We start from the raw sequence: 14,810 nt of genomic DNA, 5'->3' as shown, positions 1-14,810 counted from the left end.
TTTGGAAGGCATTCTCCGAATATTTTTGTGTCTGGCATTTCCTTCGTACCTATACTGCCCATATGAATGAAAGCTTTCATCATTTCAATGAAAGCATCCTAGGATATTTGTGGCTGCCTCATTCCATATTGGTCCAAGTGGTTCGTTGGTTCAATGGCCTCAGGGTCGTATATAATATAAGTATTACCTCTGTATTCCCAAGATCGTCGAGGAAATATTTGCCCCTATCTAGAATCTGAGATAGTATTTTACTATCGTTGTAAACGACCATCTATTTCATAGAAATCATGGTGAAAAATAATGAAAACTCGTTCAATACAGCGGAAAGATTAATTAACATTCATGAATCGAACTAACGGAATATCAGTGCATTTCATTGAGAAGGTTGGTGGTGTTAAAGACGTCATATTATTCGAAGTCATAATTCTAAGTGTCAGTTGTGGCAAAAAAACATTTTTATTAATCACAATATCACCTACCATAGCGACAAATACCACTCCATCCTCATCGAAGAGTAATTCATTGTGCTTGTCTAAATTGGTATAGCTGTCATTTTAACAACACTACATGGATCCACTCACGATACTGTTTCATTCACGAGAAAAGAATGTATACCTACGGTACGTTTTAAAAAATTGCTATTGGATTGGCATCAGTCCTCCGTGGGAGTTATAGTAAATGTATATAGTCGACGACGCGAACAAATCGTTTTAGAAAATTGTTTATTGATAGGTTACTATGCTAAAACTAAGGTATTTTTCATTCGAATAAGCACTTTCGCCACGTTTAATGAGAAACGTCCATTTCATTTGACTATATATCATAAGTTCGCTTGTGTTTACTATTTAACCACTTGAAAAAATTTATTATTATTAATATTTCACCCAGTCAGATGTATTTCAAATATCAGATGTTTTATTTCCGAAGAAGTAACGTCAAAATGAAATACCTTCCAATTATCTATCATGGCCATTTGCTTTCCGCCTGTTTTCGTCTGCTATTACCCATGATTCCTGAAGTTGCACCTTTTGCTCCACCTCCGAAGCTGGTGCAAAAGGTGCAGATAAAAGTTGCACCTTTTGAACCTGCACCCGCGACGCGAACAGCGTTCGTCACTTGCAACTTCCGCGACGCGAACGCAAAAGTGGCAGAAAGGTGCAGGAAAGTGCAGAAGTTGCAGCGACGCGAACAAAGCTCTAATTGTTAGAACAATGGTTTAAAGGGTGCACGCTCCACGTCAGATATTCAGCGGATTTTTCTGAACCTCTTAACCTCTATGACGATCACATCTGGCGCTGTTTTGCTTGCCTAGTGACATTTGTTTCAATATTATTACGAGTTCAAATCGGGTCATTCTTTTTGGGACTCACTGTATATATAGATATCTATTTTCGGAGAGGTCTTAAACGCCTAGTAATGATTTTCCAACTTTCGCAATAGGGTGGTTTCCTTCATCAAAGAAAACGAAAGGCATTGATTGCGATTCGTTACCCACCATTAGTGTATTCATAATATACAAATTATTTTGTTTTAGAAATACCGGGTTAGACGAATGGCAATGGTCCATTTTTATCCTCATTTGAAAACGGCCAGATTGGCGCCCATGCGATGCCACTCCACGTGACGTCACAGGGACCTAGTTTCTATACGAGAAGATAGGAGTTATACGTCGTCTGAGGTTACCATTGCATGTATGAGGCGCAGAGCTCAGGGAAACATGTCTTAACAATCACTTATTAAAACTGGCTAAGGTCGGAAAGTTTTCCTCGTTTGATAAGTTATTAATAATCCTTATTTAAGCCAAGCGCTACCAGCCAGCAGGGTACTAGGCTAGCCGCTAGCAGCCTGCGTCGTATCAGCGCTAAGCCTCGCCTCAAGGTCACCTCGCAGGGCGGGAAGGGGAACCAGAAATACGTCACGCGGAGAGACTTCCCGACATTCATACTTAAGCGTCGCGTTTTCGCGCGCTTGAAAATTTTCACTTTTCATTTAATCGCGAAAAATAGATATCGTCATTTAAAAATCTAAAAGCGTGAAATACGTACTCCAGGAGTAATAATCTTTCGATTTAGGCAATAAAAAAATAATAGGAAACCACCCTATTCGTAAATTTTGGCATTTGCTCCAGGAGATTATCGCCAAGAAAAGCGGCTCTCCTTCGGAAGTGTAGCAAGGGACTAAAATTCAGCCAAACATCTCACAGAAGAGTAAATTTCTATTTACTTATTTGTTATAACACACAGTGGCGTAACTATGGGGGGGGGGGATAACGGGGATAGATCCCACCCTCAAAGCCACAGATGTACAAAAAAATATTTAAAGATTTTGTCAAGTTTTGACTTATAATAACTGCATCAGCCTCATGTTAAATTTTAACTAACAAAATGATGTAATATGTATTTCGAGCAAGTCATTTTTCAAAACTTTTCCCGGTCCCCCCCCGAATCCAGGGGGGGGGGGGTCGCAACCTCAGGCCATTCCTTACCCCCCCCCCCCCCAAATCATATTCCAAGTTACGCCTCTGATAACACAAGTATATGGAATACTTATGATCAATACGAATATTCAATAATTTACAACATCATGATTCTAAAATTCGTTTAAACTTAATAATAATAATTCACAATATGAATATATATGTATCAAATTATTTACTACATGAAATTCAAACACGAAGCGATATATAATATTTATTGCGCTAGTTATTTTGAAGCTCCGCCTCCTCCCGTATGAAAATTTCTGGGCATTTTTCGCAACCATTGATGGAGAAGAGAATTTATATATTGTTCTGTTTTCCACGGAATATTGACTTGCACTTAAAAATAATTGTTTCATTTTCATTTAAATATTATGCTAAAACCTTGGATATATATAATACGCTTTGAAAATTTAATTTACGAAATCAGTTGTTTGTTTCGTTTGTGATAGATGTCACAATGGCTTCAGACAGGTTGGATAGGTCATAATTTCTTTATTGTAATGACCATTTATCAAGTATAAATATTTTAATCAATTACCTACATCCAAACGGTTTTTTAACTTGAGATATATACGATACGAAGCAATCATTTAAGCCTAAATATGTTTCATTTTTTCGTAATTGTGTTAGGCTTCGAAATCTGTTAGTTTTTAGTTAGTTAGTCACTGGATGAACGAGAAGCTTTCGTTTTTAATGCTAGATTTATTTCATATAAATTCACTGATATTAGTAATCGCTCTTTGTTTATGAAATCAAGTAGGTGACAACGTCACAGCTGTGCATTCTTATATAATGATGGATTAATCTCGATATTTCAGCTACAGATGTGTAAAAAGCAGAGGGAGGTGATGGTGAATTTGAGGATGGATGGAACAGCTGTAAAAAAGTGAATCTAACAACAGTGAATTATGTTGAAAGTGCTGTTGTATCACTTATTATTGTTTTCATATTAGTTGATTTTAACATGCTCACTGAAATTTTTGATAGACCCTGAAATGTGCCGATCAACTGAACCTTAATTATGTGAAAAACTTTCTTACCCATAAGAATTTTCAAGTCAACAATTTATATTAAATACCACATGTTAAATATTGCAAAATTTTGTCCGTGATTATTGCATAAAACGTTTATGGTGAATCATATTTGTTCGGTTACTACCCAGACGGCACAGAATCTTCCGTATCTAATTCGTATGCAGATAGTATCCATTGACTACCGCTCCGTCGCTTTTCGTCAATGGATACTATCTGCATACGAATTAGATACGGAGGATTCTGTGCCGTCTGGGTATATGGATGTTTGGAGAAAAGCTTTGTTTTCAAGCAAGCAATTCAAGTCGACTACCCGTGATATAATTTAATAAAATTCCAGTTTTAATTGTAGAAGGTTGCGAATGATGGGGAAAATAATTTCGAATCGTAAAATTTTTTTATATATTGTACAATTGAGTAAATGAGCGGTAGATCAGAATATATTGTATTACTATGGTCATATATGATTTTCATTGAAAGCTATAACATTCTTTTATTTAGCGAGTTATTGAGTTATCACAAGCCTGAAAATTTTTAAGAATCGACCTGATAGCCCACATTGAAAATGTTTTCGTCACACGTCAAGTGTTGTAATAAAATTATGCATTTTTAATACGAATGCATCACGGAAAATGTTGGCTATTCGTAGTAAATATTTGTATCATGTTATTGTATAACTACTGTCGATGAGTGAAGCTTGTGCTCCACATATTAAGCTCAAAAGTTAATTTCAACCCAATTCGCTTGACTAGTTAAATATTGATCACTTATGCTACAAAAATTATTTAAAATACAGTAGACGTCATTTTCATTCGAAGCTATTATTCCATTTCTCAGTACGTGATTAGGTTATTTTATCTTCGGAAAAACAAATCAACATCGCAATACGCACGTTTTCTGGGGTGAAATACCGAATACCCAATTTCGGGAGACGGTGTAATACTATTTCACCACCACCTGGTGCGATTCGCCGTTAAGAATACTGAATTGTGCACCGGCGCTTGAGAAATTTTCAGAATTTCTCCTTCCGGAGTAAAAAAAACACGGATTACACTCGTTCTGAATACCGTATTGCTGCATTGGTTTAATACGGTATATTATTACACCTTCTGGTGCAATATCGGCGAGTAGCGCGGTGTAGTTCCATCCGGAATAGCCAACTTATTGCTGACTTACACAATGCACTTCCTTAAGGCAAAAATGACGACGCAGGGCGAAAATATTTGACATCTTAGTCTTGTATCTCCACTGCGAGGATAACGTGTAAGACATGTTGTCCTTATATGTTGCCCTACTTGTCCTGATATGTTGTCGTTGACGGAAGATTACACTGTCTGCTGCTAATTGCTTCATTTGTATGGAGTGGTACTCAGCTGAAAAAAATATGAGCTAAAGGGGTGAATTACGACTGTAGCCAGCAGTTATGGGGAGGGACGATGAGGCAGCAATTCAGTGAATAGTCAACAACCACGAAATCTGAGGAACCCTGGGGAAAAAGTAAACAAATCCTAATGATACCATTTACGAAGATACCTTCTCACATCTCATACGACACTAATAGCTGAAATATCTTTTCTTAAGGCAAAATGATGTCCCAGAGTCAAAATCTTCGAGATTTGAGGCTTTTATCTCCACGGCTAGAATAACACATAAGAAGGTATGCCTGTAAGTTGCCCTACTTGACTTAAGCAGTTGTCGTTGACGGACAACTACTCACCCTCCTTCTAAATGCTATATTGCCATATTCCATATGCCATATTCTGGCGTGGTACTCAGCGGAAACAGATCAGTTAATAGACATTAACCACGAAAGCTGCAGATCGCGAGAAAAACGTAAACAAATTCTAATGATTCCATGCACGAAAATACCTTCTTAATTATCATGCGACACTGATAGCTGAAATTCCCATTCTTAAGGAAAAAATGATGTCCTAGGGCCAAAATCCTCGAGATTTGAGTCTTGTACCCCCACAGAGAGTATAACATGTAAAAAGGTATGCCTGTAAGTTGCCCTACTTGAATTTAGCTGTTGCCATTGGCGGAAGACTACTCAGCCTCCTTGTAAATGCTTCGTTTGCGATTGTCCGGCGCGGAACTCAGCGAGAAGAGGTCAGTTAATAGACATTAACCACGAAAGCTACAAAACGCGAGGAAAAAAGTAAACAAATTTTAATTATACCATTTACGAAGATACCTTCTGACATAACATGCGACCCTAATAGCTGAAATGCCTTTTCTTAAGGCAAAAATGACGTCCCAATGCCAAATTCATCGATATTTGAGTCTTGTCTTACGGCAATAATAACCTTAAAGAAAGTATACTTATAAGTTGCCCTACTTGACTTGAGCTGTTGCCATTGGCGGAAAACTACTCAACCTCCTTCTTGACTCCATTAAATTTGGCGAGATGCTTTATGACTACTACACATTATTCATAACTACTTACATCAAAGGACGAAAACACAAATATGACATGGAAACACTTCTTGGAAATTCTGCGCCAAGTAATCGACGAATATAGTCCGCAAAAACTGAAGTGTTATAATGAGAAACCACGCTGGTACAACAATGATGTCAGAAGGGAACTGTAAGAAAACAACTGATAGAGAAAATCCACTACGTAATGTAATGAATCGAAGGATCTTGACGCTGAAGAATGTTACCTTGAATCAGTGGCGGCGCGTGCGTGTACGCATGTTAGCAAGTGCACACCCAGAGATGAATGAATTATAAAAGAAAACTATTCTTTTGCAATGAGAAGGATAAACATCCTGTCTGCATATGCAAGAAACACGAAGCTCCGAACGCTACAGCTATCTCCTTTTCGAATTCACCGCTCTACGATCCCGTGGCATCGCGCCGGGCGCATTTTCGGTTTATGCGATCGCTTGAGGGTGCTCTGGCGGGACGAAGTATGCGGGGCGTATGTACAGTTCAAATGGGTGATGGAAGCAGACTCAAAACGATGCGAGTGCGCACGCGCATATTTTTGGTGAGTGACTCGCAGGTAGTGTAGTGGTGTAGCCGCCACCTACACTACCTGCGCCCAGGATCCTAGTCCGTGTACAGAGTCATCTGTATGGCCGTTTTCTACACTACTTCCTCATAGGGTGTAAGGAAGGGAGAATGAATTTCACCCACCGTCACTTGTACAGGTGTGTTTATAATAATTATTTTCATGCATGCTAATATTTTTTCTGTTCAGGCAATTTTAAGGGTAGAAAATACCAGTGGTTTTGCTTGCTATGTATTCTATTACGACGAAATATGATGCTCATGGATTTGTATTAACATAATATAATTAAATCATCCTATATCTGCTCTAATGCACACCCTAGATCAATTACCACCAGCCGCCACTGCCTTGAACAACGCTAAATGACCAAGAAAGCAATGCGAACTGCAATGCGAATGTTAAAGAAAAAATACTCGGTGAATTACTCAAAGAAAATCCGATACCTAGGGGCAAGCTCTGGTCTAGAAGGGGGAAAGCCATGGTCTAGGGGGTGGGGGGGCAAGCCAAGTTGTGAAATTTTAGCATGGGAAAGGTGAATGAAACTAACAATTTAAGAATTTTATAACAGCATTATTTATTCATTAGTTTATGAGATTATTTCCTTGATAAAATAGTTTTATTTTACATAGTTTATTTTAGTTACAAAACACATAGCAACACATTTAATTTCTTTTCAATGCAGTACTGATTTTGCTTAAAAAGAAATTTTGCAAATTTTTCCTTCTAGGGGGGGGGGGGGCAGCTACCCATGCTTGAAACCAAGGTCGGTAAAAGCCTTGCTCTTTTACTGGTCAGTACCTTGCTTGAAACCAAGTTAGACGAGTACCTACGTCACTTGTCTAATTCTCAATAGTCAAAGAGGGAAAACGAATGGTAAAACTTGTATAGCTCATTAAAGAACAAAGAAGATATAATTCAACAAATATTTATATTTTCCATGAGTCAAATTTCCTTAAGTAACAATTTGGGCTGTTAAAAGGAACACCAATAGCACTTTATCTGCCTAATCCATTTCTGCTCATCCGTCATCACTCTCTGCTGCATCTTACTTTCTCCTGTAACCAAAGGAAACAATCCTCCATATTATTTCTACTGTATAGATACCTTTTTCTCAACTTATCACCGAACTCCACAAATGAGGTAGCAAAATATGCACACAATTTATCTGAGAACATGCGACGCCACATCTTACTTCCTAAATATTGCTATTGTTTCCTAAAATTGTTTTTTTTTAATAAAAAAGAAATCGATTTTTAAAAATCTTGCCGGAATCGATTTAAAAAAATCGATTCCGGCAAGATTGTCCTCATCCCAAGAATACAGTTAACGCCGTCAGATCCCACCATGCCTTTTAATTTGACTCGCGGAAAATTTTCCATTAACACTTGGAGTGCGGATGGCATAGCATTGATGCCCAGCGTAGGTCCTGCCAACGGGCGGGTGGCATCACATTGATGCCACGCCGGCCCATGTCCTTCAATCGCTCCCTACGCTCCTCCGCTCTGTTCTATCTACTCTCATGATGGTTCCCCGCACACAAAATGGATTAGGATACCTGCATATGCCTTCCGTTTCTGAAAAATAGTTTACATTTTTTTAGTACTTTTTTTTACATTTATGGAGTACTTTTTAATATGTAAGATTTTTCACCATTACAAAAAAAATTAAATGTGATATTTTCTTTACTCTTCTGAATATTTGTACTAAATGTAGCCACATTTGAAGGTTATTATTCTCGTTTTAGTCCTATTAAAATTTTTTGTAAACAATATTTAGTCATAATCTTACTTCCATGTTATCGACGAAATATATTTTCGTATTTCAAAATACGGTCACAATACACACGCTAAACACAGTTGAATAATCTGTTGTTGTTTTTGTTAATGTTTAAACTTAATATTTACATAATGCCGTTATAACTCATAACATTCTTCCATAATATATTTGCAACTTATTTTTTGAACGCTCCTTTCAATAGGGGTTTGATTATATTGGTTACGGAAAAAGAAATAGGTTTTCTCGACTTTTTCTCATTTATTTCGTACGGGTTTGTTAAAGTTACTAGGTGAGAATAATTACGACCACCAATGCGTCATTCACGGGACATAATGAAGGTTCTAGGAAAAATTTTAGGTATATTTTTTCATTTTGAATGAGAAATTAGAATTGGGGAAATCCTTGGGGAAAAAATGATCGAATTTCGGGGTTCAAATAAAAGAGTCGTTCTACGTCACCGCGGAATAGACTACAAGTCACTCTGTGTCGCCTGTTATCTCTATTTTTAGAAGTATTTTTGCCATTCTTATTAGAAATACATGCAAGTATTCTGTTGTGTGCATGTCGTGGAGAAGGTCAGCTCTTTTTTCTCAGTTTTTGCGACTCTCGCCATTAGTACAGTCTCTTCTTCGGACATCTTTCGATTGCGTGCATTTTCACTCCTCTATAGAGATTTTATTTTTTCTAATATTATTTTAGTATTTTACATACATTTAGCCACTTACGTGGAATATGGGAGAAACCTTTATTTTTAATTTAATTTTTATTTTCAAACCCCAAGGACCGTTTATGCCTTTGGTGAACTAGGCTTAGAATATCTCCTCGCCATAAAACTACCTCTGGCACAATTTACTCATATGTATACATGGAACACTGCATTTGGTCTTCTCCGCGAAGGTTTTTTTTATAACTTTGAAGCAATTTACATATTTTACTTTGACCAAATAGAGCTATTATAATCAGAAAAGGAAGTCAGCAAAATTTCTATGCGCAAAGATACAATTATTTTTGGATTATTATACGACGTCGTTTTGTCTGGAACATACACGTTTAGATATTTCTTGTACGTCGGTTCTAAATGTTAACGCTTACATCTCTTTCTGACAGCAAAAGAGTAACCTCATCAGTCTTGTGTATTTTGTAGGTGTAATGTATTTTATTGCAGTATATTTTATAGGTGTTAACTGAGGTTTACGTTGAGGATGCAAGAATGTGGGAGCTGGAGGAAATATTCTCGTCTGAATGGCTTTAATCCATATTGCCAGTGCGTCTCAACATTCAGTTCTTCAAGGATAACCGAGCATAGGAATCTTCCTTCTGGGGAATGGGAGACATTTTTGGTCTGATATACCAAATGTATGATTGGTTAAAACTTTCACGGTCCATGGCAGTGGCGGATACAGAAAAAACTCAAGGGGGGGGCGCAACATATCTTGAGTTGTCTTTACTTTTATCGTAATAAAAGATGATCAAGTCACAGGCAAAGTATATGAAAATTTTATTTAAAGTGATTATAAACATGTAAAAGACAATGCCATCTTGATATAAAAAAGTTACAATTGTGGTTTTGCAATGTTCGGCAATACAGGCGGACCCGCAAGGGGGGGGCGCGCGCCCCCTGCGCCCCCCATCTGTATCCGCCACTGGTCCATGGTATTAAGATCCTTATTTTTGGGCTTACCCATGTCACAAATTAAAACTCCAACAGTTTCGTCCCCGCTGCTGGAGACTTCATCAGGGCGATGACACTTTTTCTTCGTGCGCGTGAATATATATTCTCAGGAAGGTTGGGGTGGGGGGTAGGTTTGGGGCTTTCGTGAAAGATTTGGCAATTATTGGAAGCCAGTATGTGCTGATGTGTTGCCCTTGGTCTCTGTTGAAATTATCCTGGTATTTTCTTATCTCAAGGGCCTCCCTTATTATTCTGGTTTTGAAGTGTCTTTCTTTCGCCAAGACTTCTACGTTGGTAGCCTCGATGTCATGTCCTGTTGCAGCGTGTTCTGAGACGGCTGATTTTTCGGTGTGCCCCAGTCGAATGGCGACGGCATACTCCTTCATTCTTGTCCGTATGGTTCTGCCCGTCTCGCCCACATTCACTTTACCGCATGTCTGGCAGTTGATTTTATATACACCTTCGGTTTCTAACAGGTCTTTTTCTTTGACATTCCGGATGATATCTTTAATTTGCCTATGTGGTTTGAATATTGTTTTAATGTCATATTTTTTCTAAAATCCTGGCTATCCTATCTGTATCTGTTGATATAAGGCAGGTATGCTCTTTTTCCGTTGTCATTTTCGTCTGCGTTTACGGGCCGAGGAGTGGAATTTAGTTTTTTGTTGATGGTCCTTTCTACTTCTCTTCTCTCGTATCCATTGTTAACTAATATATCTTTTAACTGATTAAGTTCCTCTTTCCTATGGTCTTTATCGGTCAACTGAATAGATCGGTGAATCATTGTTGCCATTACCCCTTTTATTTGTGATGGGTGGTGGTGTGAGCTGGCTAGGAGGTATCTGTTTGTATTCGTCGGTTTCCTGTTTACCGTATGCCCCAGGGATCCATCTTCTCTTCTGATGATGAGGACGTCGAGGAAGGGTAACTTCTCGCCGCATTCTTCTTCTCTCGTAAATTGGATGGCGTCGTCTATGGAATTCAAGTATTTGTGGAATTCTATTAACTTGTCCCTACCATGTTTCCATATCACAAATGTGTCGTCCACGTATCTAAGCCACATGGATGGTTTGTGGGTTGCATTTTGCAACGCAGTCTTCTCAAAATGGTCCATTTATATATTAGCAACTGCGGGAGAGATGGGAGATCCCATCGGAGATCCTTCTATCTGTTTATAGAATTCTCCCTTCCACTTGAAAAACGTATTCTGTAAACGTATTCTTTAATAGATGTAATTCTGGAATAGATGATCCGATACCAAGAGACCCCTTGCATAAAATTCGACCCCTTTTGAATTCATTCACTCAAAAAATGAAAGAAATTTACTATCCGGGTAAAAAACTCTGCTTCACGAGTCCATGTTGCTTTGGCGTCACAAACACGGCATAACATTATATATGCTTTCTGAGCCTAATGGCCTCGTGCAAGATGCTATAATTTACACTGGGGCGAAGGATCCTGATGTTGGAGGCAGGGGACATGCAAACAAAGTCGTGCGAAAATTATTATATAGATTTCTCCTCTGTGGGCACAGTTTATACAGTCGCGTAGCTACGATTTTGAAATGGGGGGTTTTTGCCGGAGATTTTGGGGTCCTTTCGGATGGTGCGGGGGCCATTTTACCCGTTTTTGGCGCCTCAACGGGGTTTTTGTAACCTATAACCCCCCTCCCGTGGCTACCCTACTGAGTTTATACATGGAAAATTATAATTATCTGTTCAAATATCTATTGAGTTACTCAAAGAAGACACTTACACCACTGTAAATCTAAGGACAAACAGAAGAAATAATCCTCCTCACGTTCCAAGAACGACTAAAAAGAGGCGAATCAGTACATCTCTGATGGTGTATGATGTGCAGAAGTTCCATGGCTGTGTTGGAACCCTTTTTTCAAAGAATTTCACAATTATTAGTTAATTTCTGCAGCATTAACGCAAAAGAAAATGTCAAAAAGATAAAATAACTTTCATATGTTTGTATGCAAATCTAAGTTACTGGTAAATTTAAAAATTTATAAATGTGATAAGTAATTAAAATTTTTATTTGCCCAAAATTTGATGCATGGATAGTGGATGACATCTGAAAAAATATTTATTTTATTTTATAATTCAATTCCGCCATCATTTCAGAAATTATTTCAAGCTTCTTAGTTGCTACGTAAAATTATGTTGCCCGTCGTTCCTAGTGTTTGTGTAGCGGGTTGCATAAATATCCTGAGTATTTATCACATGGGTGCGGATGGCATCACTTTGATGCCATTAAAAAATTGTTTAATAAATAGTCAAATGAATTTAAAAGTCTTTTTTATTGAAATTGTTTTCATATTTTCGAAAAACAAAGTAAATGCAGTGAAAAATGTGATAAATCTCTCCGCCAATTCTCCGCCAATGTGAAACAACTCTGAGAAAATTTTACGCAATGAAAGGGTTAAGGTTTCCTATGCGATGACTGTTAACAAGGCTCAGGGTCAGACTTTGCAAAGAGCTGGCTTATTCCTGCCTGACCCTGTATTCTCTCATGGCCAACTTTATGTAGCATTCTCAAGGGTGAGATCTTTTAAAAATATTTTTGTAAATATTAAGGAAAACGCTAAACAAGTATTAACAGAGGATAGTGTAATTACTTTCAATGTTGTGTTTAAAGAGGTCCTGTGACCTCAATTTGTACATGAACATTCCAATTAAATTTGTACATAAGACCCTGCCTTTTTCTTCTACATTTTAAAATTAGAAACGCGCCTATCCCTCTGTGGACCTGCATTGAAAAGAGCAGGGGAAGCCCGCTGGGAGCGGGCGCATCACGCTTGATATTGGATAAAAGATAACTATTTGATACTTCATTATAAATAATTATTTAACATAGTAGAATTTATTTATACAAGTACTCGTGGAATAACTGATACTTAATGGATTAGTGTTCTGATAAAATGTTTAATAGAACATTCCATTGCATATTTATACTTGAAATATTCTAGTGCAGCTGATGTACGCCCAGTAAGCGAGTTCGTAAATTGCGGTACGGAGGTAAGTCACGTGATCCATCACCTTGGGCTGCTTGGGCTATCTTCATTTGCGTTTGTCGTGCCAACCACACGGTATTTCACCGTAGCTCCTGGATGCGTAAAATTTCTTTCTTAACATCTCATCGATGAAAGAAAAATTCTTGCTATCGATTCAATTGCATGTGTGATGATTTTCCGTACGTTTTCGTGTCTGGAGATGGCTGTATGCCAGCGAAACCTTCCCGAGCTAATAAACTCCCGTTTCACTTTTCAGCGAAAGATTGGCAACCCTAACTGTTGTGGGTGTAGGGAGAATTGGTTTTGTAAACACAAGAATTTATGTTGACGTTCCAATTCGTTCGCAAAAAATGGTTCAGTACTGCGCGGTTCCGGGTTGTAAAACTACAGGGTCGACTCCTAACGTTTCTTTTCACAGATTTCCCTTCGACAAAGTACTCTGCTTTCAGTGGTCCCTTCTAACCCGTCGCGATGGGGCAGAACCTAAAGTATCCCCTCATATGCGAGTGTGTTCTAAACATTTTGTGCCCAGCGATTATCGTACTATTAATTCCAAAAGGAAATACCTGAAACCGACAGCCATCCCTAGTGTGTTCCCCGATGGGTGCTCCGGTAAAATTAAGGATGCGGATGAACCACGACAACAGGTAAGCTAATTCCCGAGATCATGTTTCATCAATGGCAACTGTTATGATTCAAATTGTGAAGTGCCTAAAATTTCACGTAAATCTGCGATGTTGCACTGTGATGTTCTGATAATGATCAAAGTGCACTGATAACATACGTTTCTCATCTTTTTGGCTTCCATAAAATCCACCTTGTTTACACTAGTGAAAGAAAACATCCATCAACATTTGTTACTGCAATTGGAATAATTCAGCGAGATTATTTGATTCCGTATGGGATTGCCTCGATCCACCAAATATTATCAAGAAAATCTCCTGAATATAAATCAATTGTCGTACAGGTGAAAGTGTTGTATTATATTTAAATCCCACGGCATCACCATCTTACGAGATAGGATGGTTTTTAAAGATGGCATTTAATAAGTACAGCAAGTTGTATGCAGAAAACATTTAGTGGCATTAAATATGGATAATAAATACTGTGGATGATACGTTGTAATTCATGAGAGTGTATAGTAACAAAAATGTGCATTCTGTTCAAATACAAATACAATAATTCACTGCAGGCAGCACAAGAGGTAACATATTGTCTGGCTTACTCCAAATCATTGGAAGGATAAACTACATTAACACCCAGAGATTTTATGAGCCTCTATGATATCAATTACGAAGTATAGGACTTGCTTTGAATGGTTGGGAACCAAATGAGTCTAGATGTGAAGTATTACCCTAATGTAAAAGGCAAGGTTCTGTGATAGATTCAGACAGATATGGTCTGATGCTTAGTAAAAGTCTTGATTGAGCAAGTTCCATAAGGAAGTTCCTTTACCGCTTCACGGAAATTAAGGATCCAATTGCACTCCACGCCTATTTCTCAACGATTGTCCTTCCCATAGTCTTATACTGCTCTCCAAGTTGGTCCATGTCAGCCCCGAATAACCTAAAATCCCTTGATTGCATCCCCCACTTCTTTGCCAAAATAGTTAGGCATAGAGTCCCTCATTTATGCAATATGCCCTCTGATGCTGTATTGTCTTCTCTTTCCTTGTCTAATCTGCAGAATCTCAGACTTAAAACGGAATTCAACTTTCTACACAATATCTTAAACTCGACTTTTGACTGCCCTGATCTGCTCTCTCTGTTGAATTTTAGATTAACGACTCGTTCCACCTGCTTTCTCTCACTACTCCA

General features: G+C 38.1%; 1 protein-coding gene across 2 annotated transcripts in view; it reads left to right on the top strand.

Moving 5' to 3' along the window:
* The first annotated feature begins 13,271 nt into the window (after nucleotides 1-13,271).
* Nucleotides 13,272-14,810, top strand: part of LOC124172639 — a 119,826-nt gene continuing 118,287 nt past the window's right edge. Inside the window, exon 1 of one of the 2 annotated variants that reach the window (XM_046552085.1) lies at nucleotides 13,272-13,640. In XM_046552085.1, coding sequence (XP_046408041.1) covers nucleotides 13,344-13,640 — 297 coding nt within the window. In that variant the 5' untranslated portion in view covers nucleotides 13,272-13,343. The remainder of the gene's footprint in view (nucleotides 13,641-14,810) is intronic. The other variant, XM_046552087.1, reaches the window with a different exon arrangement.

The sequence above is a fragment of the Ischnura elegans genome, assembly GCF_921293095.1.
Source record: "Ischnura elegans chromosome 13 unlocalized genomic scaffold, ioIscEleg1.1 SUPER_13_unloc_2, whole genome shotgun sequence".
Lineage (NCBI taxonomy): Eukaryota > Metazoa > Arthropoda > Insecta > Odonata > Coenagrionidae > Ischnura > Ischnura elegans.
Note: the sequence above shows the minus strand (reverse complement) of the source record. Positions and strands in the feature narration are given on the sequence as shown.